At 40.9% G+C, this 27,524-nt stretch overlaps 1 protein-coding gene across 4 annotated transcripts in view; it reads right to left on the reverse strand.

The window, feature by feature from the left end:
* Positions 1–26,477, reverse strand: part of septin4b (septin 4b) — a 64,871-nt gene extending 38,394 nt beyond the window's left edge. The window contains exon 1 of one of the 4 annotated variants that reach the window (XM_079885359.1): positions 7,752–8,019. In XM_079885359.1, the coding sequence (XP_079741485.1) occupies positions 7,752–7,802 (51 nt within the window). In that variant the 5' untranslated portion in view covers positions 7,803–8,019. Of the gene's footprint in view, positions 1–7,751; positions 8,020–26,307 lie in introns of those variants that run through there. The other 3 variants (XM_079885358.1, XM_079885356.1, XM_079885362.1) reach the window with 3 other exon arrangements.
* Positions 26,478–27,524: the final 1,047 nt, after the last annotated feature.

Here is a 27,524-nt window from a genome sequence, read left to right on the forward strand (position 1 = left end):
GCTTCTGTAAGTCATGCGTTCGGAAGGTTGGTCTGGACCACTCTTAGCTTCACCTTATCACTGTTGCAGGTCTACACGAATATAATTCTGAAGTTTTAATACACCCAGACAGTGCTCAATTAGGCAAATTCAAGTGTTTTCATGCAAAGAATAAAATTATCATTACACTGATTGTTGTTAGATTTTTTAATTATATTATCCAAAGGTACATCAGCTGGCAAACCATTAAAGGCTTAATAGTCTATTTAAAGGGAATGATAGTGGTGGGGAGTTTGCTCAAACTATGACAGGGATACAGCGAATGGTTGTTCTAAAAGACGGCGCGTCCGTGGAGCGCTTTCAAAGGCCAGTGAAAGCTACTGTCAGTTTAGTCCTATTCGGACGCTAATTGTTTCTCATGGGCTCGTACGGTATTTTAAGCATTTACAGGGGTAACTGATTTTATTGCCGTCCGAATCCATATTGTCAGTGTTTTTTCTCACCCAACCCGCGTAAAAATCCCCGGCCAAATTGTTTTTTGACAAAACAGGTCGTGTGTGAATTTAATTGCCATCTGAATCCACATCTCTGAGTTTACAAGAAGAGATTCAAAATTCACTGTTTAAATCCTTTTTGATCACTGCCGAGCACCGTACGTAAGATGTACACTTTTATTACTGAAATGCTGGAAAGTATTTCAAGAACAATATTTCATCGCAGCTCCACCTCAGCGCACAAAAATGGGAAAGAGAAGAAGGCACGTACATTTTTTGAAATGGTTATTATGGCAGCAATATATGTTACAATTTTAAAATATGTAGGCTAGGCTATTATAGGCTATTATAGTTTGGATTATTTTTTATAATATCCCATGAGTCCTAATAAATGCAATTTCAACGATTTCTGAAGTGCTTCATTTATAAAGACCGCCGCTTTCTTACATAAAGCAGTGAAACAGTCCCTGCACGAGAGAATAGTTGATTCTCGAGCCGTCGATATCAGCAGATTCAGCAGCATCACCACGGACAGCACCGGGTAACGTCGCACGTAAGAAGGTATATCTTAAGCAGCTTCCTAAGGTATGGTTCGGGGAACACGCCTATAAATGGTATAGTTAAGTTATACCTTAAGAGTCTTCGTAGCGCGCTAAGAGACAACGTTATCGGGAAACCCAGCCCTGGACTCTAGATGACTTGGGTCAGTGACAATTGTGATCTATACTTGGGGTTTGGGTCTTTGAAACGTCCATAATAATGAGAAAGAGCATAAAAGAGCAATAGAAAGCTTGCCTTAGTTGCCTTCAGTGTTTAACCACTCATTCCTGTGGTCGACCTGTCTGTACACTTTGGAAGGTTTTACTTACAATCATATAATTAATTGAGATGGGATTGTGCTGCATTGGTGACGGGGAATGTTTGGGAGAGGGTTACGAGAGTGAACGACTGATACTGAGTTAATAATTAATGTGATGATGGTGGAACAGGAATAGACAGTTGAATTAAAATCATGAGCTGCTTAAAAAAAAAAAAAAAAAAAATCCTGCAAATATATTTTTTGTAGGCAATTTACTATAATCAAATGACCTTCCCAAGAACTGTAGAGAGTGAAGAGCTGATGTTGTGTGACGCATCAGGGATAGTGGATGAAGGTTTCTTCCGAACATGGAGAAGTGGGAAGATGAAATGATGAGTGGAAGTGAGAGTTCATGAGATAAAAATAGTAATCGGACACATACGTGTGATGTGGGAAGTGTTCACTCATGAGAGCTGTGGGAACAGATCACAATAGCAGACACCTACATGAGGATCAACACAGCAGACCAGCGAGCTTTCAGCAAAGCAGTGGATCACATCTTCATCTCAGTGAAAAGTAACACTTTTTAAAGAGGATGGTCTTGAGAAGAGTGTGTCTTGGTTCATGTCTTCCTCAAAGCAGCACATCCATGACCAATCAGTCCTTTTTACAACTTGCATTGTAATGTTTTGTACAATTATTAAATACTCAATGCTCATTTGGCAAATCTTAAAAATGTCACATTTAATTCAATGTGTTACTTGCCGTTTCTTTGTAAATTTAGCAATTTTTGAGTGAAAATAGTTTCTACATCAAATGTTTTTCAGTGTATGCAAATTCAACCCCTATACTATTCTAAATATATTTATTCCATGCAAGTTTCAAAACTGCAAATACAGTAGTCAAGTTGATCAAAACCTTTCATCAAAGTTATACATGAATTTTGATCAATAACCGTTCAATAACCCCTGATCTTATTCCGTGTATAATGATCTGATTATATAGGTAATGTGTTATTTTGTTTTATTCATTGTTGTAGTAGTCATTTAATTCTACAGCATTAGATCTAGCAGTGTTGTGGTTATCAAATAATATGTTGTTTTTTAAAAAATATTTATTGCACAAGAACTTTTAATCTATGGCATTGCTTAGACACACACTATAAGAAACAGCATATGAATCTCAACAATGGTGACAATCAAACGAAAATTTCCAGATAAACAGATAAACTCTGAGCATAAAACAAGCTACTAAAAATCCAGCTGCATAATTTATTAATGCCGCAACACATCCTGGGAGCCATGGGTGGGTTTTGATTGGTGGTACCCAGCATGCACTGCAGCATGAAGCATTTCATTGATTGTCACCATTGCTGAGAGTCATATGCTGATTCTTGATGTCTAAGTAATTATGTAGATGAAAATGTTTAATGCACTACATTTTTTTTAAAGTCCTGTATAGTATTTGACTAACACTGTTGGATTTCATGCTGTCAAGTTACCTAACTACTATTATGAATAAAACAAAATTAATAACACATTACCTATATAATCAATGCATTAGACACAGATGGAGATCAGAGATTCAGGCCACAACATGATAATTATGTCATCATCAATAAACAGCAAACATCACCTGATCACATTTTCTCTTGGCTTTTTTTTGCCCCAACAAATGTGCTTTATAAACACACGATTACAGCAGCCAGAGAAAATCTAATATTAAAGAGTCAAGAATCAAGAGCCCAACTAAAGCAAACACTGACCACCATCATGGTGACTTAAAATGAAACTATTGGTTTCATTAAAACAAATTACATGAACAGAGTCACACTGGTTTGTAATATGTGAACCTGGTAATGCTGTTTGTGGAGTTGTTTAATCCTCCTCTGCTGAGATCTTCACAGATTTAATGTCTTTTATCTTCAGTTGATTTCATCTAAGACTGTGGCTGAAGTCAGTTGTAGTTCTTGTGTTTCTCTTTTCTTCAGTGATTCTGCTTGGTAACAGCAGGTGTTCATCATTAATGCTCAATCATCACTTAATTATCTCATTAACTTCAACACTGCTTCAATGGTACTTTAACTCTGTAGTGTGCACACATATGAACACTGAGCAGTGTTAATTTAACATGGGCGTATTGCTGTGTACTATTATATAAATATTACCCGTTTCATTTACGTATGGCTGACACATATGAATCACATTCAGTTTATTAATACAATTACATAAATCTTATCTGTTTCATTTATGAATCACATTCAGATTATTAATTTGTTTGTGTTGTGTAACTATGTAATCCAAATTGATGGAAATTTTATATGCAATTCAAATACATAAATCTTTTGTTTAGACATCTTTTTTTTTTCAGTGTATAGTGCATGGGGTTTTACCAATCGGTTGCTCTGCCTGTTGCCGTTAAAAAAACAATACCGGTAAGGCAAATCCAACACAAATGGACTTTAAGAGTGTGAAATTGACAGCATTTTAATGATTAATCTAAAATAATAAAATAAAAGAGAGTTATTTTGCCAGTTTTTCACACAAACATCTTAAGATAATCATCTTATCTTAAGATGATTAATAAATTAAAATAGATAGGCCTAGGCTATAAAACAAACAAATCGATACACTGAGGAATCTTCGTCTGCTTTTCCCTTCAGCTGTCAATCGCAGTATCAGGCAGTAAAAGTAAGAGATCTTGAGGCAGGCATGACGCTAGGTTGTGGCTGGTGCGACACTTGGGTGACGTGACGCACGCTCCATTATGGACAAAAAGAGGGAATAAAATGTGAGATAAGATGGCAAATAAGAGCAGTATTTTACTGTCTGTTTGCACATGTGCATCAATCGGAGTGTCTGGTAGATTTAAACAGTGAGAGATTTTGAGGCAGGCGCAACGCTATTGTGGCTGGCGCAACGCTTATAGGTGATGTGATGCACGCTCCATTATGGACAAAAAAAGGGAATAAAATATAAGATAAGATGACAAATAGATAAATAAGAACAGGATCGCAGGCGCGACGCTAATGGTACTGATCCACTTTTGCGACACGACTGTCGCGTGCTGTCGCGACGCCTCCCCACATTTGTACGTTGATGAGCGTAATGTTATTTGTTACCGCTATGGCTGTGGTTTTGACTGAGCGGGAAATGTTGCGTATTTAAAACCTGCGAGAGACTTCCCCCCGTCTCCATATGCTCTACTTCTATTGAATAGTTGCGTCTAGTTCAACGGAATTCATTTGCATAAAGATGAAGGCTTTTTGATGCGCAGCATTTTTCCAAATGACGCGCCGCCTTCCTGGGATGCTTTGCGAAGTCGCTTGACGTCACCCATAGGAATAAGCGGAGTGCGGCGCGACAGAAGTGTCGCAGGGACAAGTGGATCAGTACCGTAAGTTGTGGCTGGCGCGACGCTTATAGGTGATGTGACGCGTGCTCCATTATGGACAAAAAGAGCGTGCGTGGGTGTCAAGACTCGCGCCTCAGATTAAAACGGCGGGAAAAATATAAAGTAAGGTGGCAAATAGGTATAGACTAAATAAGAGTAGAAGTAAACACGGGATGCATGTCTAACTGTCTATTTGATCATATGCATCAGTCGGAGTAGCTGTAAGGCAGGTGAAAAGCGTTTAGTTAATGGTGAATATTGACCTATTGTGAAATTTGTGTAAAATCAATGTAACTCCACAACTACATAAATGTGTCCACTAACCGTTCAGAAACGTCCAGGCGTGTCTAAAAGTTAAACTCTTCGTAAGGCTGCACTCGCTACTGGTTATTTCTGAGATTTTGGATGACTACGATTATTTGCGTGTTTTGTTATTGCCAAGTATCCGAAGCTTGCGTAAAGGATCAGGCGTCTTCTGAACGGAGGCGGGGCACAGAAGCTAATTTGCATTTAAAGGGACACACACAAAAACAGTGCGTTTTTGCTCACACCCAAAAAGGGGCAAATTTGACAAGCTATAAATGATCTGGGGGTATTTTGAGCTGAAATTTCACAGACACATTCTGGGGACACCAGAGATTTATATTTCATCTTGTGAAAAGGGGCATAATATGTCACCTCTACAATTAACGGAAACACCAAAAGACTATAATGTGGAAGAAGTACAGTTTGGTGTACTTGGTTTGATTTGATCTGAGTATTTTTATTTATTATTTGTATTGCTTTTTGTCCTTGTATTGTTTTGTGGACCCCAGGAAGATTAGCAACCACTCCATGGAAGCTAATGGGGATCCAGTAGGGGCGAGTAGAACCGGAGCGGTTACACCAACAGCACCGCCAACGGCCCCACCAGAGCTGGTTTTTTACAGCCCCCTGATAAATGTATCAGTAGCAGAAAATCAAATGTTTGGAATTCACCACATCACAGGAGAATATATTTCATGGCCACTTGTAAGAGCTGAATTTTTCGAGGTGACCTCCGCCTGAATTCTCAGGCTAACTCTAAAAATAACCCAGAAATCTCCCAAGATGCACCGCCTCGCTCTGACCAGCCTAGTTCAAAAGAAAAACAATACTGCTTCCTCTCAGTCTGTCCCGACACTTCTGCGAGTAGCCTTAAACTGACTTGCGTTCCAGGCATTCAGAAGGTGTAAATCATAAATGCACAGTCTGTACAGTAAGTGCTGCTGTATAATCATTCACATCAGACTGAAAGACAAACAAACAGACAAAATGTTTTTCCTGTTACAAGCACTTGATTTCCTCCAAACACATCCAGTGATCCAGTCACACATGAAGCACTTCTCCCTGAGGAGAACTTCAAATAAATATGGAAATGAATTATAACGCTTCATATTTTCCCTGCCATTTGTTTTAATTGATGCCCGACTGCGGTGCACGAGCAGCAATCCAAAGCCAACATCAAACAGCATTCACTCTCAACCCGTCTCACTTCTGTAAAGTGACATTCTGAGTGAACAATGGAATATGAGAGCATAAATGCAGGGCTTGGCTTTATCCAGGGGAATTAATTAGATGGTATAAAGTGGCTTTTCCACAAGAGAACCAAAAGTCTGTTTGCAGTGGATTAAAGTAGATTTACTCCCCTCACAAACATTCATTTTAAGAGGCTTTTTGAGCAGTTACATCAAGGCTAAATATCACGTTCCTCCTCCAGAGCATCTCCACTTGTCCAGATGGAGATACTTCTTCAAATGAAGCACTGGTTGTTATTATTGCCATAACCTTTATTACATTAACCAGCATGAAATGACTGTGCTAACTATTGGCATTGGTATTGGTTTGCTTACTTGTGCGTAAGATCCGGTGCTAACTTGGATCCGGAGATTCTGTACTCATTCAGAAGATGTGTAACACAGCGCCCCCTGACGTATAGAACACTGAAAAACATGAATGGACCCTTTTCACGGACTGTGATGACGCGTTTTAACGGTCATCAGCGTCGTAAATCCTGCTTTTTAGGTTTTTATATTTCTTTTGTTTTTTTTATGCACATTTATAACACAATACTTTGTATTATATTACCTTTGCATCAAATTACAAGACTAGTTAACACTGCTGTGAGCGGCTGTAAGAGTGACGTCTTTCTCTCTTCTGACTGCCGTTATCAATCTCTCTATCTTTTTCCCTCTTTTTGAAAGTTATGAAAACACTATTGTGGAGTTTTTTCTTTTGCTATTTGAGCAAATGGGAACACAAAAATATATATTCAATGTAGTCACTCATTCACTGCTGTAAAAGTTTACCCAACTATGACGACTTCCGCTTCCGGCGGAGAAGTGTTGTGTCATAAATGACAGAAAAAAACTTGTCAATGGCGGGGAAAGAGTTAAGAAGGTCCATTCTTATTTAAATTTTTGATATTTTGAAAACAAACCAATGAAAAAGCCTCATATGTCTAAACGTGCAATTTCTACCTGCAGAACTGTACTGTGCATCTGAGCTTCACTTGAGCACACACATCATTTCACTCAGAATGACACATGCTATCAATCCACAATACACACGCACACAAAATCATTGAAAAAAAAATGATGAACACATTCTGTGTTGTTATGAAGGTTGCACACTTGAGCTTGTGTTATCAGTATTTGTGGGAAATAATGTGGGGAACTCCATACGACACATTTACATGATAGCATCACTAACTTTTACCAAGTTAGTATCTTCTGTGGTTTGACTCGGCAAAACAGGCCGAAGCCAATCCGTTTATCTGAACCTCAAAATTATGATCCTCTATATGAGAAACTTACGTTAGAAGATGCTGCACTGTTAGCTACATCGAACAAATGAATAAAAACCCCCTACACATTTATACAACACATTTATTACAACTAAACTAAACACTTTACCATCTGAAGAGAACAGAAAAAGACGACAAACATGAAGTCAAAAAGAATCAATCAAAACTGTTTTGGTTGCAAGGAGCTGATAATCAGCTAGAGATAATCAAATACAGAAACCCAGAGGGAATGAATACTAAATCAGTCCAGCATCAGCCTTACTTCAGCAGAAGAGGGAGGATCTAGCGGCTCGTCTGAAGGATCCAGCATCATCAGCTCCGTCCCGATGCACTGCTGCAGAGAGCTGAATGACTCTTCGCACAATCCCCTTCAATTAGTTTCCACGTCGCCGGCTCAGATTTGCAGAGGCTTTGCTAACCACAGCGGATTTCAGGGCTTTCTTGTTGATTACTACTCGCTCTACTCTAGCTGAGCGATAGGAGCTGATTTGTTCTGTTTTTCCCCAAGTAGCCTGCTAGCATGCAGTGCCACCCTCAGGTCCAGGCATTATAGCTGAACATTACCAAACTGGAAACCAGCCAAATGATTACATAATCATGCTTGATAACATGGGCACATACCCAACAATACACTGGATCTTTTCCTTTTTCAGCAGAAAATGAGCTTTTGTTTGTTTTGGCCATTGCCAGGGCACTAAACTGTTCTTGTTAAGTGTTAAGCACAGTTCTGTGCTACTGCATGTATATACTGAGTGGCCGCTAGGGGTCCTGAGCTGTTTCTAGGGCACTGAAAGGTGCTCAGTATAATTTGTCTAAATTCTTCAAGCAGTCTCTGGTATTTTTCCATAATCATATGTGTATTTATTATCCAAATTGTTAGCATCACATATAAATATATTTTTATATCATAATCCCCATCGGATCACAAAGAAGTTATTTTAAAACACTTGCTGGTGTCTGAAAGTGAGTTTTGAGCTGACAATTGTTCAAAATGTGTTATATGTTGAGATTAGCTGGTAGATATGAAAACATGGGTAACTCAGGTAAACTCTGCCTCTGTTCATAACCACTCCTCAAGCCCCAGTTGGCCCGCTTTGGACCAAGGTATTCGGCGGACCAAAAACCCCTGGCTATTGGCCCCGACGAGGCCTGATCAAGCTCCTGAAGTGAAAGTGGAAACGCGTCTGGCCCTGACACACACTAGCACACTCGCTTTTGGCCCAACAGTGGAAATGCACAATGCAATTCACCATTACACGCAACAAACTAAACATACATGGCTTTTAAGCTCACTGTACATACAAATCCTGTGATATTTCTTAATACACAAATAAATGCACAGCCGTTCGCAAAAATATATATACGCTCTGTTGCATCTTTAAAGGGGTCATGAACTGTGAAATAAAATTTTCCATGAGCTTATGACATAAAAGAGCTCATCACACTATAAGAATATCCTGTAAGTTTCAGATCTGAAAACTTCCTTGTTAGTCCAAAAACAGCTTTTATTGTAACAAAGCCCAGAAAACAACTTCTTGTGGAATGAGTCTAAGATAGGTGAAAGACCGCCTCTGCAGAAGAAGATCAACGCCTACTTCATCATTGTAACTTTAGCCCCGCCCACTGGTGTGTTAGTAAGATGACGAAGAGAGAAGGGCGATACAGGATTACTGGACTAAAAACAAGAAGAATAAGCTAAGAATGTGGTTATTTACTTTCAACAATGTGAATGTCTCAGTTGAGCATTATTTATTTGTATTCGCTACATTTCACTGTGGATTCTTTGGAAAATCAGTTGGAATTTCGGCGCAGGTTTTGCAAACAGACTTTTACGATAGACTCGACAGTAATGCCACAACATGTACGTGACTGTGTTAATTCTTATGCCTGATCTGTGACCAGTGATTTCTGATATGTAATGAATCATGTACAGTCAGAAGTTCTTTGTGTCACAAATCAAGCATCTGTGGTTCCTCCAACTCGCCACCAGAGGGCTCCATCTCCCAAATATTAACATTAGACATTTTCACTCCATTTCCCATAACCCTGTGCCTGGTACTGATTATCTGCACACCTGCCTCTCATCACCCGGACTACTTATACAGCCCTTCTCCACTGCTTCAGTGTGAAGTCTTGTTTCACCCTGGTTGACATTTCTGAGCGATTTCCCTGTTTATGCTGATTCCTCGTTTACTGATCCTGGACTGTTCTACTCGTTTCAACCTAAGGCCTAATCCTGGCTTAATCTAAACCCTGTCTGTGAAACCAGGCCATTGACTAATAATGAAGCGAGACACCTAGTGTTACTAGATAATGTATTTGTTGGTTATAAGCCTTGTAGGACTTCCTTCTTCCCATCAGAGACTCTTGGTGTAGGACAGGGTTCCTCAACTCTGGCCCTGATTACAGCGATTATTAAAGGAAAGCATGAGTTCACCTCAAACCATCAGATTCATCTACGCAGATGAAAAAAAAAAAGGTTACTCTGAAAGTGACTTGCAATTGCACGTTTCAACCTCAGAATCCTGTAGTGTACCTTAAATATTAGAGAGCTTGGATCCCAAATGGTTCACATGTCTATGTCTCAGGTCTATAGGAATTACAGCCCTCATTTCTTCAGCCTACACAGCTTTTTTTGATTACATTAATGGAGAAAAACATTTCTGTTGCTTGAGATCTTATCTCTGAAGAGCACTTAAAGGGGAATATCTGTGGTAATTATAAACAGGAATTTTTGCTTCAGGTTACCGGGATAAGACTGTCAAAACAAATGAATTAGCAGGTCAGACAGAGCCGAGAGCATCTGTGGTCTTCAGCCTGCTGGTGTAATGGACTGATGTCAAGTGTTGTCTGGTCTGCTGAGGGGCTGAACTACTCTCCGCATCACACACAGTTGGCTCATATAGCATAAAAAGAAATGAAGGAATCGGAGGGTTGGGAGCCTCATGTCCAGGAAGTTTACTAGGATCTTTATGATTTGGTTCTTCCAGTGAGGCCTTTATTAACTTAAACTTATATTATTCGTGATCTACACAATTATTTTTAACTTTATTTCTTTACTTTTGATTAAAGTAACTATTTTAATTTGTGCACTGTACTAGATTCAAATATGTTTACTGAAACTGTAGTCTCCAGCATGCTTTGTATGGGACTTAATGGGGAGAGTAAAATGATGGAATAAAGTATTCGCAACTAAGCTGCCGGAAGCCCTGAAACAAAACCTGAAATGTGATGAAGCCTGATAAAGTCGTTTAGCTTACGAGCAAAGCCTTCTGATTGACACAAACCGCATTCAACACAACAACATAAAACCATTTCTATTGTCAAATACAGTGGAGGCAGCATCATGCTTTCAGATGGCAGAGTCCAGGCAAATCTACGAGGAACTCGCCTCAGTTTAGCAGAGATCTGCGCTTGGGGTGGAGGTTTGTTTTCCAGTGACTCAAAGCAGAAGAACTGCAGGGATGAATCGTAAAGTTGTGATGGTTAACATGGAGGTGGAGATTCAGCAGTGTGTGTGTGTGTGTGTGTAGGTGTGTGTGTGTGTGTGTGTGTGTGTGTGTGTGTGTGTGTTCTTGTTTAACCTACATTGTGAGGACCAAATATCCCCATAAAGATAGTAAAATTTGAACATTTTGACATTGTGGGGCTATTTGGTCAGCTTATAAATCATGTCAACTGATGTTTTTTGAAAATTTTATTTTTAGGGGTAGGGTTAGTGTAAGGGGAGAGAATATATAGTTTGTACAGTATAAAAACCATTGTGTCTATGAAAAGTCAGAAAGTCTATCTAAATATAAGGTTCAGCTATACTTGTAAGGGGCAAATGTCCTCATTTATATAGTGAAATATTATGACAACAGACTAGTGAGGACATTTGGTTACACTTTATTTTAGGGTGACGTACTTGCATTGTACTTACTGAAATAAGTACTGAGTAATATTAGAGTTACAGTTAGAGTTAAGCGTTGGTTTAAGGTTAGTTAGTAATTATGCATAATTTACTGTTATTACTACAGTAAGTACATGTAATACCGTGTAACTGTCACCTTAAAATAAGGTGTTGCCTGACATTTTAATGGTCCTCACTCGTTAAAAAGGCTTATAAACAGGCCAAAACATGTTTGTATTTAAATCTAGTGTTTTGCACATGTTTCTGTGATGATGTGGTTTAGGGTTAAGGCTTGGATTAGGCCATAGAAAATATTATATAAAATCAATGGTGACCTCACTAATATATTGAAATAAACATGAAAACCCAACGTGTGTGTGTGTGAGTGTGTGTGTGTGTGTGTGTGTGTGTGTGTGTGTGTGTGTGTGTGTGTGTGTGTGTGTGTGGTGACGTGACGTGACGTAAAGGGAAGGAAACACACAGAAGGCAGACAGGAGCGCTTTGGATCGTTGAATGGATAACATGTTGGGCTTCTCACACACTCGTGTCACATCTTTACTTCATTCATAAAAGCAAACATTTATCTTAGATTTTGTAGTTATTTACAAAAATGCAATAGCAGTTGATAATACAGTATAAACTAGAGTTTAAAAGTCTTAATAAAGTAATATGAAGGAACATGCAACTGTAGATAATGCTGATTATTGTGACAAATGAACCAGTTGGGTCCATTTCTCCAGCTAGATGCGGTGTTTGATCAAAACTCAACACACATTTCCAAAGCCATATCATAGCTTTGTGAGAGGAGCTCGTGTATTTCTGTAAAGTGTGCAAGCGTGAATGAGATGCTTTGAGGGAGATTTCCAGGAAATAATAATACAAGCTGTATAAATTCAGCCAACTTGAATGCATTAGTCATATGATGATGTTTCTTGTGACTGCTACTGACCGCTGAATTGCATGTAAAAGAGTAGCATGAACACACACAACACTCCCTCTGCTCGTCACTGAGGTTTAGAAAGTCACGAGGGTGAATAAACACTGACAGAATCGGCCCTGACTGAAGCAGCTGCGTTTACACACTGAATATCTAGAAATATATTGTGGCTGTCAGATAGGAGTATCTGCACAGGTATTTTAGTGTGTGATAGTTGGCAGCTTGTGATGTGTGTGTTTTAAGGTCTTCTGTAACTGTGAACAAACTGCCAAAGGGCAAAAACAACATAAATCACATGCTGTCAGTCTGACAGAACCCGCAGACACATCAGAGAAGTGTCTCGGGTCACAGCATGCATTCACACACACACACACACACACGCACGCGCACACACACACACACACACACGCACACGCACACACACACACACACACACACGCACACACACACGCACACGCACACACACACGCACACACACACTGTGTTTGTGCATCAACATCCAGACAGATGTGAAGGTAACGTGATCCAGCCAGAGGACACACACTAAAGTGTCTTCATTAAGTTCGTCAAGAGGCTTGTTTTGTCTCAGCGTGACTCCACATTCCACACACAGGTCAGTCCGAGGCTCTCGGTCACATGATATAAACACAGTTGACATCTCAGTGGCCTGCAGTGCTGACAGCATCCATCGGATAGATTATTCCTCTGGATTATTCCTTTGGCTTTTGGCTTGCTTAGTTGGGGACATTTAATATTCAACAATATTATTAATCTGCATGCACTGACACCATTATATGAGAACTGAACTGAGCTGGATGATGACAAAATTAATAACTTTTTTACAACAAAAATGAACCATCACTGAACTAACTTAAGCTGACACTATTTTCTTCTAGATCTGCTGTACAGCAGTAACACACTTTGCTTGTTTTTTTTCCTGTTATCACTGTAAATCTGCTTTGAAACAATCGGTATAGAAATAAAGGTGACTTGACTCTCACGGTTCTTCAGAAAATCTACGTCTGAATTTTATTGTTAATAAAATGATCTTATATCCTACAGCTGTTGAGGATCTGTGTAACAGTGATTTGACCACATCTAACTGGGTTATAACACATGAACTGTGGTAAATTACTGTAATGTACACACTGCCTTGATGTGTCTTCCAGGGCTTCAGGTGTAATCTCCTGTCCTGAAGCAGCGTCCAGTGTTCACTGCCTCCACATCTGCAGTGTGTGTGTGTGTGTGTGTGTCACCTCCACCCAATGCAACACACATCCAGTCTGAGCCCAGATGACAATCAGACAGCCAATGCCAAAAGAAGATCAGGTTTTATTCCCATTATAAGTTATTCATTGAAAGAGCAGAGAAATACTCTAAAGTTACACAGCTAGAAAAAAAGGATTTTTGCCAAACATGTACTTGAGCACATTGTTGTCACATGACATCATGATATTGTGTCATGATAACATCGTGATAACAACTGAAGATCAGTTGTCGGTGAAGATGGTCCTGTGGTTCGCTTCCCAGTTCAATTCCCAGCCAAGTAGCCTGGTTAAAACCAGACCATTCTCAGTAGTAACTGAGTTATGGTCTGGCAAAGCTTCTTTAATAACTCATTTCCAAAGGGGCGTCACCAACGGACGTCGCTCAAATGCCTCTGGGCGCAATTGGATAGACCTAAAACCAATCAGAGCGATCGTCATCGTGTAAAGACATATGCTGCATCCCAATTCGCCTAAGTTACACTACGCCATAAAAGTACTCTTTTTGTGAAGAAAAGGTATTTACTTTTGAATGTGTAGCAAAAAAGTAGGCAAGCTTTGGGACATACTACTTCATCATCTTTATCGGACGGATCTGTCGCGTGCATCCTGTCACTTAAACTGCCCTGTCAATCATCTTGTCACAGTTAAAATCCTCTATTAAATCTAATTTAATTTCCTACCGTTTCGGAGAGAAATGTAGTAGCACGTTCATCTGCCAGTGGGTCTTTCATGGAGACTGTCCTCATGTGTTTGCAATTTGAATATAATAATGCATTTAAAAGTTGGTGTGCTTCACCAACGGATGTCGCTCAAATGCCTCTGTCTGGATTGGATAGACCTAAAACCAATCAGAGCGATCGTCTTCGTGTAAAGCCCGCCCCAACGTTTCTGATTGGTGCCGCGATTTGGACGGATTAGAAATGGGCTTGAATGAGCTCTTTGCCAGACTACTTGCGGAGCAAATCTAAATTTGCCTGAAGTTGTCTGGGTTTTCCCAGGCTACCAGCCAAGATTTTCCCTGTCAGAATCTCCAATAATCCAATAAATAGACCAGTTATCATCTCAAACAACAAAAGTAAAGAAAGAAATGTTCATAATCAGAGTTGATTTATTTGGCACACTGGAAATCGAAGAGCTAATTCAGTGCGTTGCATGGAAAGGTGAAGTATCAAACACAGTCTGCTATTCACTGCACACTTTGGCAAATGCAGTGGGTGTTCCTGTGTGGCAGGTGAGTGGAGTCAAACTCTACGGGTTTGGTGAAAGGCATTACAATTAACAAACTAATTCAAAGATGAAAAAGTGTCCATGGAAAATACGGACAATCTGCACGCTGTAATCTATAGAAACAGAAGCACAGCAATCAACTCCCGATCACAGCGGGACTAGCCGATCATTCAGCCGACTAGCCATGACTCGGTTTCACACACATTTCTGAAATGAGATGATTGAAGCTGCATTTCAGCTGATCGGCTGCTCTTAACCCACAACACTCTCTAACGGCAGCCCGAAACACTGGCGAGGCTGGACGGTCCTCTGATGTAACGCTCGGGTCACTCAGAGCCATGAGAACCAGGCTGGGTTATATTTATAGACAAGGCCTCAGTAACGCAAGCGTCTTTGGGTGTTCACAGGCATTCCAGAGCCACTGCAGACCACGAGGCCGAGCCAGAGCCAGAGCCAGTGAAGATGGAGGAGGACGGTGGAAGCAAGGAGGAAAACTGTTGTCAACTACATAGAAGCTTCCGAAATAACATCTGGAGGGTTTATTGTGGAGTTATGCAGCATGAAAGTGAAGAAACGAAGACAGAACTGCACAAAAAGTGATTGAAATGGAAAATAAAATCTCTGAACTCTTGTTTTGGGCTTGTGGAAGTGGAGTAGTTTAACTCTCTAACAGAGCCATCATCAGTAATGTTGTTTAGCAGATTACAACAACTAAACCAGTGTGGAGCGTCCTATTGGAGAAATGAAGAACGAGATCCACTGCTTAATATCATTATAATACAGTCACGGTCTACACGGTCTATACCTGTGTCTTTCCTCAAACAACCTGTGTCCAGAGATGTTAATAATGATAATACATTTTATTTAACGGCGCCTTTCATAACACCCAAGGTCACCGTAAGAGCAAACAAAAAGGTAAAAAGAATAAAAAACAATAAACAAAACCATTAGCAGCACAACATTCACCAACATAACAGCACACATGCATCACAGATACAGCAGAATACAGTACAGGGATTTGAAAGTAGGTGGACTGTCACTATTACGAATATCGAAAGGGAGAGAGTTTCATAGGAGAGGGGTTGAATGGGTAAAAGTCCCAGCTCACATGTAGTTAAGCGTGGAGACACGAGAGAAAGTGAGAGTGAAGATCTTAGACCATGTGAAGGGGTAAATATATAAAGAAGGTCCAGAGGAGCAAGATTATGAAGTGCCTTGAATTTGAGAAGCAGAATTTTGAATTCAATGCACAAAGGTGTCAAGTAACCAAGTACAAATACTCCGTTACCTTACTTTTGGGTATCTATACTTTACTGGAGTATTTATTTTCCAGACGACTTTTTACTTCTACTCCTTACATTTTCACGCATTTATCTGTACTTTCTACTCCTTACATTTTAAAAATAGCCTCGTTACTCCTAGTTCATTTCGGCTTGTTTTCATTCCGGCTTGTCATCGTTAAAAAAAAAAAACCTATCCAGATAAATCGTGCATCCGGATAGAGTGAATTTGATTGTGGTTGGATGAGAAGTATAAACATATACCATTCCGACACCCTATTGGTTTGTTACAGACTCCAATGAAATAAAAGAATTAGGCTTTGCCTTTTCTACCAAGCTTATCAAAACTTCAACTAATGAAAAGCACCACTTATTTTGTTTCTCCATTCTCCAGTTTTTGCGTTTTACTTCACAGCAGCTGTTTGCGTGTCGTTGGTTGCTTGGTAACAGACCTGAGAGTTGATTACCGAACTCAAATAAAGGGTTTAAGATTTCCTAACTACAGATAAGATGAGATTTTATAAGATAAGAATCATAAATCAACTTAAGATTTGCTTCTGTATTACGAATTTGTGAAAAATCCTAAATTAACTTGTCAGATTTTAACTTAAGACTTAAGATTTAAGTTTCTGTAATACGCCCCCAGGTTAGGTTCACAGAGTAAGTTACCACGGTAACTGTCACAATTCCCCTATATCTTTGTTCATGAACTTTTATTTTGATATTCTTTTGTCTTGTATTGCCTGTGTTCAGATCCGGTCTGTTTAGTTCCTGTTTTCTTGGTTGTCTCATCCTGTGTATTTACACCATCAGTTATCTTCTGTTCTTTGTCTTGTGTTAAATTTTCATGCTGGTGTTTATGTGTGTTGTTCCTAGTGGTTATTAAACATTTCATTGTTCTGTGTAAAGCATCTTTTGTGGAATATCAAGTCAAGCCAGTATGTTACAGAGTCACTAACTCGATTGGCCACCTCTGCCTGTGCCTTTAAAACTGTTTCATGCTGTAATTATGATTGATGATTTAAATGTGTAAAAAAAATAAAATTTGAAAAATTGAAAAATAAACATGGAATTTTTATTATTATTATTAGAAATTAAATAACTAAGTGACCCTGTGTTGCACCTTACAAGAAGTCTAAGAAAGTGAGAGAGCAAGAGAGAGTTTATGTAAATTACTGACACAAACTTCCAGGCCTATAGATGGTCTACTCCAGTAACTGTGGTCAACAAATATAATATTGTTATATTATTATATAATATACATGTTATTTTTGCATGCCATTTAACACACGGAGCCTGTTTAACTGGTTATGAAACAGCGTTTAAATCAGACACTGCATTTGCAAGGAAAGGAAGATGATAGACAGTTTGTCTTGTCTAGAGAAGTGAAAGCAATGCTGAGATGAGGCTTCAGGAGGCTGGAGAGATGCGATCAGACGTGACGTCACTCATTGTTCAGAAAGTCTGCACTAAAGCTGCTTTGTTGAAGGGATATTTAAAGCCGTGGTGTTACAGGTTGGAGAGGTTCTGGGAGGGACTGATGGGTGTTTTCAACACACCCGCTGGAACACTAAACCGAGAAAGACATACACGTACAACTAGACATGTGTGCAAGCAAACAGCCCAGTTTAAGGCATAATAAAGTCCAGATATAGCCAGGAAGCTGACGTCTGACACTGCAGGCGTCACATACACACAGATATCTGTGGTTAAGGCTGTCTGCAGATCTAAAACTGGATGAGATGACATCACAACCACAGAGTTGGCTTCGGCGCAGTCGTGGCATTTGGGCCTTTTTTTCTGCGTTTATTGCAGCAGAAGCAGCAGAGATCTCCACCACACCCAAAAGACACCAGCAAAACCTTCACAAACATCCAGCGTGGGGAAAGAGGAGCTCGAGCTAAACTGAGGATGTTATTGTAAAGTGGTTTGTCATCAGTGGGTGCCGGTGGTTTATGGTGGGTTGTGATTCTAGCCAGTATATCTACAACATAAAACTGCTGTCAGTCTTCTCATTCATTCATTAACCATTTCAGCCTTCCAAAAAGCGCAGTCTGCTCTGATTGGTCAGATGGCCCAGTCTGTTATGATTGATCAGATGGTCCAGTCTGTTGTGATTGATCTGATCTGCTCTGATTGGTCAGATGGCCCCAGTCTGTTGTGATTGGTCTACTCTGCTCTGATTGGTCAGATGGCCCCAGTCTGTTGTGATTGGTCTGCTCTGCTCTGATTGGTCAGATGGCCCCAGTCTGTTGTGATTGGTCTACTCTGCTCTGATTGGTCAGATGGCCCAGTCTGTTGTGAATGATCTGATCTGTTCTGATTGGTCAGATGGCCCCAGTCTGTTGTGATTGGTCTGATCTGCTCTGCTCTGATTGGTCAGATGGCCCAGTCTGTTGTGATTGGTCTGCTCTACTCTGATTGGTCAGATGGCCTCAGTCTGTTGTGATTGGTCTGCTCTGCTCTGATTGGTCAGATGGCCCCAGTCTGTTGTGATTGGTCTGATCTGCTCTGCTCTGATTGGTCAGATGGCCCCGGTCTGTTGTGATTGGTCTGCTCTGCTCTGCTCTGATTGGTCAGATGCCCCAGTCTGTTGTGATTGGTCTGCTCTGCTCTGATTGGTCAGATGGCCCCAGTCTGTTGTGATTGGTCTGCTCTGCTCTGATTGGTCAGATGGCCCAGTCTGTTGTGATTGGTCTACTCTGCTCTGATTGGTCAGATGGCCCAGTCTGCTCTGCTCTGATTGGTCAGATGGCCCCAGTCTGTTGTGATTGGTCTGCTCTGCTCTGATTGGTCAGATGGCCCCAGTCTGTTGTGATTGGTCTGCTCTGCTCTGATTGGTCAGATGGCCCCAGTCTGTTGTGATTGGTCTGCTCTGCTCTGATTGGTCAGATGGCCCCAGTCTGTTGTGATTGGTCTACTTCTTAGAGCGTGACTGAATCCGACTCTTGGTGATTCTATGGGCCATCTCTTACCATACACGAGATTTTTCTGGGTTCTTTCCCCAACCCTCCCCATTACATGGCTCAGGACTCACACACACACACTAGAGGTCTACACGGGTCCAAAAATCCCAAAATGAGCTACATGGAACCGACCCGGACCCATCTTTTATTTCAAAAGTTGGATCCGGACCCGTGCAGATCCGAGAAATGCATCCATAAATGTATCCGTAACCGACCTGGACCCGTCTATTATTTGAAAGCTGGACCCGAACCCGGCGGGAAGACACAGACCCGACTGGACCCGACTGGACCCGATTGTCACATATTCCCCACTAAACTGCTTGTAACAAGTCATTAAACCAGTTGCGAATAAAACTTTTTAAGTTACCTAATTTTAGTAGCCGTCGTCTCCCTTCAATTGTACTTGACTCACTGTGAGGCATTACAATCCTCCGACAAGAACGTTCTATCCATGTCTTTCCTCTCGTTATTCCAAGCTTAATCCACTCATTGTTTCAGCTTCAAAAGTCCACCTGATGTCACGGTGTCAGATGACAAATGTGAAATTTGCAGATTTGCATTTCGACTCGAGTGAACTCGCATAATAACTTGTTTTGAACTATAATAACGATCGCTCGTTCAGTGCCATGGCCACTGATGTTAGCATTATTTATTTGCCATCATCTCTGTGCTCTCTGCGCCGAGCCTGACCTTCAAAACTTTAAGATTAAACAAGACAGTTCATTCATATTATCATTAACATGGGAGAAAGTGTAAAGCGCGGCTTGGTGAAATAAGCCCCGCCTTTTAAGTAAAAGAGACAATCGTCAATTGGTAAAGTTATTGTGTCACTGCAGAAGCTCTTTTCAGAAGCTCAGAACTTTTCTTGTCCTAATTTTACAAGTTGCAAGTTACAAAAAACACACAAGCAGTGCTGACTGACTCTGATCACGGCCGGGTGTTCTGATCATACTCGGGTATTACACACAATGTTAAACAGACCCGGGACCCGAAGTAATAGATTGGGACCCGACCTGGACCCGGCTGACCATTTCAAATATAGACCCAAACCCATACAGGTCCTCGGGTGCTCCGTGGAGACCTCTAACACACACACACACACACACACACACACACACACACACACACACACACACACACACACACACACACACACACACACACACACACACACACACACACACACACACACTTACACATATGGACACTTTAGCGTGTCCTATTCACCCAAACGGCATGTTTTTGGATTGTGGGGGAAACCGGAGCATGCAAACACAGGGAGAACTGACAGTGAGCCGCCGTCAGTCTTTTAGACACCCACAAAACAGACTCAGAATTCATAACATCCAATCTGTGGGTCATCTGTACAACTGAAGCACTACTGAAAACACAGTGAAGGAATATGAGCTTCGTCGTTTCTAAAAGAGAGAACTGAAGACTGAAGACTGAGACAGAAATGAAAACTCTGTTGTGATTTATTCATCTTCATGTTGTTCAGTCTTTCTTCTGTGGTACACATCACATCCACACGATCCAAATGAATGAGAACAGACTGGGCGGAGCGGCCGTTTTAGACTTGAAATGTAGTACATGAGTTGAATGGACACTCTGTATGGCATTTGTATGCTGTTCGACATTATATGAGGGTGAGCAAATGATAACATTTTTTTGTTAAGTTATATTTTTGTTTAAGGATTAAAGGACAAGTTCGGTATTTTACACTTAAAGCCCTGTTTACAGATCGTTTCTGATGAAATAGAACGGTTAAGATTGAAATTTGGACACATGCTGCTGTCCCGAGAATTTTAGGTTTCTTTCGCTTCCCCCCCCACCTCCAGAATGGCTGCATATGTGCACTGGAACAATCCTTCATAAAACGCATTCAACTTTCGTTTACAAAGACGTGAAACTCACCGAGTGGTCAGGGGTGTTCACTGATATGCTCACACAAAAATCACTGCAAAAGATGCTTTAGGAAGGATTGTTCCAGTGCACATATGCAGCCATTGTGGGTTGCAGGTGGGGGGGGGAAGCGAAAGAAACCTAAAATTCTCGGGACAGCAGCATGTGTCCAAATTTCAATCTTAACCGTTCTATTTCATCAGAAACGATCTGAAAACAGGGCTTTAAGTGTAAAATACAGAACTTGTCCTTTAACTATTACATGGCATGCATGGAAATGCAACTACGTTAAACTTTTGTGTGACAAATGTCATTTTCAGAGTCTGAATGTGTTTACATCTTTGCTTTTATAGGGGAGCAGAAAATACAAATGAGACTGAGATGAAGAGCGCAGAATAACAACATAGGAAAGAAAAATCACAAAACCGTTTAATAGCTTTATTATTTCTCCTAGACATCAATGAGATGAAATGGAGAGAAAACTGATATGTGAGAAAAGCCTGCTGAGAAAAATCCGTCAAGAATCTCACATGTGCCTCCTCTGAAGACATCTCAGTAATTTGCCAATGTCAAACGTCCATCAAAAGTCAGATAGGGGGATCTCAGTATGAACTCAAGCATTAAACTCTTCCAGGCACAGAGGATCCGAGATGCTATTCACAACTGATCCATTTTATAGTTTAGTGCTGGTGCGGTAATAGAGTTTGAGGAGAAACATCTGAATCAGCATCTTCTTCCCAAAGCTGATCTGCAGCAGGACACATTATAACACGCTGGCACTGAATGCACGCAAAGCAAACGAGATGCTCTTGACAACACCACACTGTTTGGCAACAGCTCAACACATTCAAACACAGCTGCAGCGCCACATGACGCTCACTAGCGAAGAGCATGCTGGGAAACACCCATTCAGTATCTTCTCTACACGATCAGGTATTGAATGCTCGTGTTGAATGTCAGAGCAAACAGTGACCTGGCCTCTCCTCATCCAGTGGTTCAGCGAGCAGCATTCCAGAGGAGTCTTTCGGAACAAGAAAAACTGGGCTTGGTGAAACCAGTGACCAAACCCTTTCTTGAGCAACAGCAGGAATGAGAAACTGCATCTCTCATAGGAATGACCATCCCATGATTCATAGCATGAGAGAATGGCACACTATCAGACTGCTCGTGCTATAGTGAATCCCATAATGCACTCCACCTCTATTAACTGATATCGCTGTTTGGACAGAGGTAGTGTAGTGTGGGTGTTTAAGAGAAAGATTCATTTGCATTTTAGGCTCCCAATTTAGTTACTGTACATCATTGCTATCTTTAAAAAAACAAAAAACACTACGGTATGAGCAGTATAGTGTGCCACGCTTCTCATGAAACCGAGACACACGTGTTGCATTAAACTCTCATCATGTGAACGCTGGCTTACCTCATCATCCACTGAAGAGAAGGATTCAACCGGGACGACGGATTCAACAGCACAACAAACCCAGAGAGAAAGAGAGCAGAACACACAGATTAACACACTTATATTTCAGCAAGACACCTCCTGCATAAACCTGTACACACACACACACACAATGCAAATATGATGGCAAAATTAGACAAAAGAATAGCCAAAATCACACTGAACTCCATAACGAAGCAAATGAAAGGCTCTTTGCTAGTTGTGGTGTGATGTTAGACACAACAGAGGGAAAACTGCACCAGTGATTGTGAGTTTCTACATATTCAAAGATGCAGATGACCAGGCCATGCCATAAAGCACCTAATGCAAGCAGTCTTTTATCTGTTAAACCTTGATGTGTGGAGAGCACATGCACAACACATGCTCTTCTGGAGGGTATAGACAGTCATTTACAGGAGCACATATGGACTCTTAATTACCAGAGACTTTTGGCAGATTAGGGACTTTTAATCAAACAACACTGGCAAGTAAAAGAGAGAAGCGTTTGCAGGCGCTTTACAGCTCAGATTACACTTCTGAACAGAAAATTGGTTCCACAGTCCTGCTCTACATGAACATAAGGCAAGTACAATAACTGTGTAATAACTAGGAACTAACCCTGAATCTAACCTCAATCCATGGTCAAATCATTTTGATAAATTTGTTGTGCCCAAGTTCGCCGTAAGTACACAATTCAAGTACTTTGAAAAAAAATGTAAAAAGTTTAAAGGGGCCCTGTTATGTTTATTTACTAGTTCATAAATGTGTTTATAGGGTCTACTAGAATACGTTTACATAATTTAGGGTAAAAAAAAACAAACAAAAAAAAAACTCATATTTCTTACAATTCACATTTACATTGTTGCATCACCTGTTTTCTCCCTCTGTCTGAACGCTCTGTTTTAGTTTTGTTTTCTCAAAGTGCTCTGATTGGTCGGCTGGCCCCAGTCTGCTGTGATTGGTTTAGCGTGTGTGTGTGAAATGTAACGGCCCTCACCATAACCGGCGTATGAGGTGCTTTAAACATGGGGTCAGTTTTGCCGTATCAGAGTCTGAAAATGACAGCCAAGAAGAACAAGCTGATCGACACGAATAACTTACACAAGCACGACTTAACTGTGTCATTTATAACATCCGACCTGCATCCAACTGCATATTTCAGGAAGCAGTCGTTAGAAAAATGGTGAAAACACAACAAAAGTGTTAAGAATACATTTTAACCGCTGTTTCCTAAGTCGTATGCCTTAGGAAGGCCGAATAAGAGGGTTTAACGTCTCTTGAGTATGGCCACAACACACCACCAAATAACTCAACCAGGCCCCGTCTCTTTATTCTGCGTATGAATTATTTAAATGAGGGATATTGTGACGTGTTCGTTCCTGGAAGAATCTCAAGACTACAGTAGAGGCGTTTCAGGGAGTTCAGAAACACTGACTCTGATATAGAGAAGAACTCCCGCTGGAGGGACTTTGTGCTTTTAACTTTCATGCTCAAATAGCAACATTACACACACTAAAGAAAGATGAACATGGTAAAAAAGCCCCTTTAAAAGCTTCACATTTAAATCCTGTACACTTTTATCTGTAACTTTTCATCACTGTAAACATAATTCTGGTGGAATGTGTGATCCTTTAAATATATTTCTCATAGAGTATTTGCAGGCAGTGTGCTGTATGTGTGTATCTATATAGTGTTATGAATCCAGAGTCAGATGATGAGTATTTCAGACGTGGTGCTTATTATTCCTCCACGTCAGTTCTGCAGTTCACTAATGGCATTCCAGTGTCACCCGCTCCTGCCAAATCCAACCAGAGCGCTTATATCCGTCTCTCGCTCAACCGTTTCACGCGTTTCTGTATTTCTGCAGCTCACTGACTCAAATCTAAGCAGAGACGTGTTTTCCAAGCGCTGTCCGCCAAACACTCGCCGAGGAATGCTCACCGCCAGATCCTCTAACCGTTCTGGCATCTGACCGCAGACTGTTGTTTCAGCTGCACTTCAGAGAGGAACCGCACTTCAACTTGTTTTCCTGTTGGTCCCTGAAGGAGGAACTAGTGGCATCACAAGTGTATTGGTTAACTGCTGGTCAGGTTTAGTGGATTGACTAGTTGTTAGACATGGGGTCCTATCAAACACCCGGCGCAATGCAGCGCCAGGCGCGACACAAGTGTGTTTTGCTAGTTTCAGCCTGACGCAGTTTTCATTTTTACGTCCTGTGCCATGTTATTCAAATATCAAATGCATTTGCGCCCATCTGTTCTCCCATGGGCTGCTGGTGTGAAAACGAGGTGTGTTCTGGCGCATTGTTGGTGCGTTGCTATTTTGAGGCACTGAAATAGACTGCAATTTTTTTAGATTTGTTTGTTATTTAAAGAGCACGTTAGTAATATGTGCCTATAGGCGGGTACACAACAACTACACTTTGTCCCGTAGATGGTCTGCTTGTGAGCTTTAACCTCGCGCATGAGCAGATCTGTTTGAGCTCTGGAGACGCGTTCAGTCTTTCCGCTTGCAAATTCCGTCATGTAAATAGCGAATCCGCCATGGCATGAGCACAACAGGCTTTTAAAGGGAATGGGAGATGAGACTCTGATTGGTTTAACGCACGTTACGCCCCAAAACACACCCATTACTCATTAAGAGAATAAGGACAACCCTTTTAGACCATGCGCTAGGAGCGCAGACCATTTTTCCTGTCGTTAAACTAGCAAAAGTGGATTCGGACTTGCACCGTGCGCTTTACACCATGCAATTAGATTGTTAAAATAGGGCCCATGGCCTCAGTTTCACGAGATTGCAAGTTGAGTTTGACTCCTATAAGCAGCACTTGACCTGCATTAGTGTGTTCTGAATGATGGAACGGCATCCTCTGCAATACACTCCCAATGCTGTCAAACTAGCGTGTATGCATCATTATTTAATCATGAAATCATTCACACAGCAGTATGCCAAGATAAATGCATTGCATTGTGGGATACTGAGGTTCATAAACATACAGTGCACTGTCCATTAATGCATTAATAGCACTGATCTATACCAGTCACTCAGATGTGATGGGCTGACTGTATTATGTTTGTACAGTAGCAGCGGGACACGTTCTCAGATCCTGCTGAAGTGAGCAGCTTAAAGCAGCATGAGTGCAGATGGTCAACAGATAGTGGGCTTCCTTTTTCCACTCTTCTCTCCACGGGATCATGACGTAATCCCCTCGCTGCTTCGACTTGGTGCTGTAGTGGTTCCAGTCCTGGATGCCGACTGGTCATTTCAGCGCTGGTGTAGCACGCGTGATTAGCAATGAATTATTAAGCACTCAACTGAGAGCTGGTTAGTAACACTGACAGATCGTAGCAGTAAGAAGAAAGCAAGACGCAATGTAAAAAAAAATTATATGACCAATGAGTTATGACAACATATGTTTTTACATTGCTTTAACTCATCAAACTAAGATAAGCAACTTTTTAAATATAAGTTATACAAGACTTTTTTTTTTAAGTCAGTTTAATGTAATTTAAGTTGGAATTAGTTGCTTGTACATTACAGTGCAGACTGACTCAATGCAAGCACTTGCTTCTTTTATAATGCATGAGGTGTGCTCCAATGCATCAGACTAGCTCTTGAGTTTCGGTTTGTTCAGCTTGTCTCGGTAACAGTCATGCTTCATTAGGTAAATAGGTGAGCTTTAAATGTTAAGATATAAAGCGCTTTTAGGAGTCTCTGCATTAGAGCATCTGTTAATGCATGAGCAAGAGGACAGACACAAGCATCAGCGCAGTCTATGCATGCTTCTATACACATGCGCAGTGTTTGATAGTGAGAAGAGCCACGCAGGAATACGATACACTAACGAGTTTAATAATATGACAGAAAGGCGTCTGGTCGCGCATGTCGCACGCAGCGCAGGGCGTCACTCACCGGTGTTGAAGAGCACAGTCCTGAGCCGGCTGCTGACAGTCGAGTTCTCCATCGTTCTGAAAACGCGAAAGTCCCTTTCGTCCTCCCAGATACTCCTGAGTGTTATGAGGAATCCAGCGCCTCAACAGCGCGAGCGACTCACTGCATCATCAGCGCGTCCCTGAGCGCTTTAAATGCGGATCCTCGCGCCGTGACGTCACGCTCCGCCTGATGGACTTATGCGCGCCATCAAAACAATCGCACATGGGCGAGCCAGACACATCCCAGCTTTATATCATCCTCCTCCTGTGATACCAGGTGTTGTTTACGTCTGTGACAAATATAATAATAAAAAACTAGCTATAATTTAGCCTTTCATGGCCATTTTCCTAATAAGCAGGCTGTTTTTTGCAAATGTAAGACTAGTCAATAATTGTATCCCTTAAAACTCATCTTTAATCACCAAAATTACATATTTAAGCATTTCTGCCTTGGAAAAAAAAAAGATTAATGCCTTAAAATAGCTTGAATGTAACACCCTTGCCTCATTTAGTATGCGTGGTTCTATGAATATGCAAATGAGCCCCGCCTCCACTCACTCACTCAGCTCAGAGATCCACTGGTTGACGATCACACGTTGATCTGATTGGTTACAGGGTAGTTTGTGATGTCAGAAACACCAGCGATTTCAAAGCGTGTTTTTGAGACTGTCTTTGGTTCACTGCAGTTTTAAGGAGGAAATACTCAGCAATGCTGTCGACATGAATTTACACAAGCTTTGTCTTAACACCACATAGACATAACATTAAAAGCTGGATTTTTTTTTACCACAGGGGGACTTTAAGATTTTCTTTTGTCCACTTTCTACCACTTCTGTCCTGATTTCTTTAAGGGGAGGGTCTTTGCGCGGGTAAATGTAGTTTTTCAGATATTTCGATCTAATGGATAAAACAAGCTTGCACAATTTACATATGAATGCACCCAGAGATGACGGAAAAACAACAGCCTTCGTTTCTGCTCTGACAGCAGTGTGTGTTAGAAATCAGGAATGGTGAGAGAACATTGCTTTTTTCATCTTCAAACCAAACTTGGGTCTTCAGTCTAAGTTTAAATCCCGTCTGGCTAGAGCTCTTCCCATAATGTTCCCGCGTTAGGTCAGTAGACGGTGTTTTGTGGCTCTTCAAACACATTCAACCACATTAGGGTTTACACTACTAAAGCAATCCGGTCCAAT

This window comes from Squalius cephalus (genome assembly GCF_949319135.1).
Source record: "Squalius cephalus genome assembly, chromosome: 11".
NCBI lineage: Eukaryota > Metazoa > Chordata > Actinopteri > Cypriniformes > Leuciscidae > Squalius > Squalius cephalus.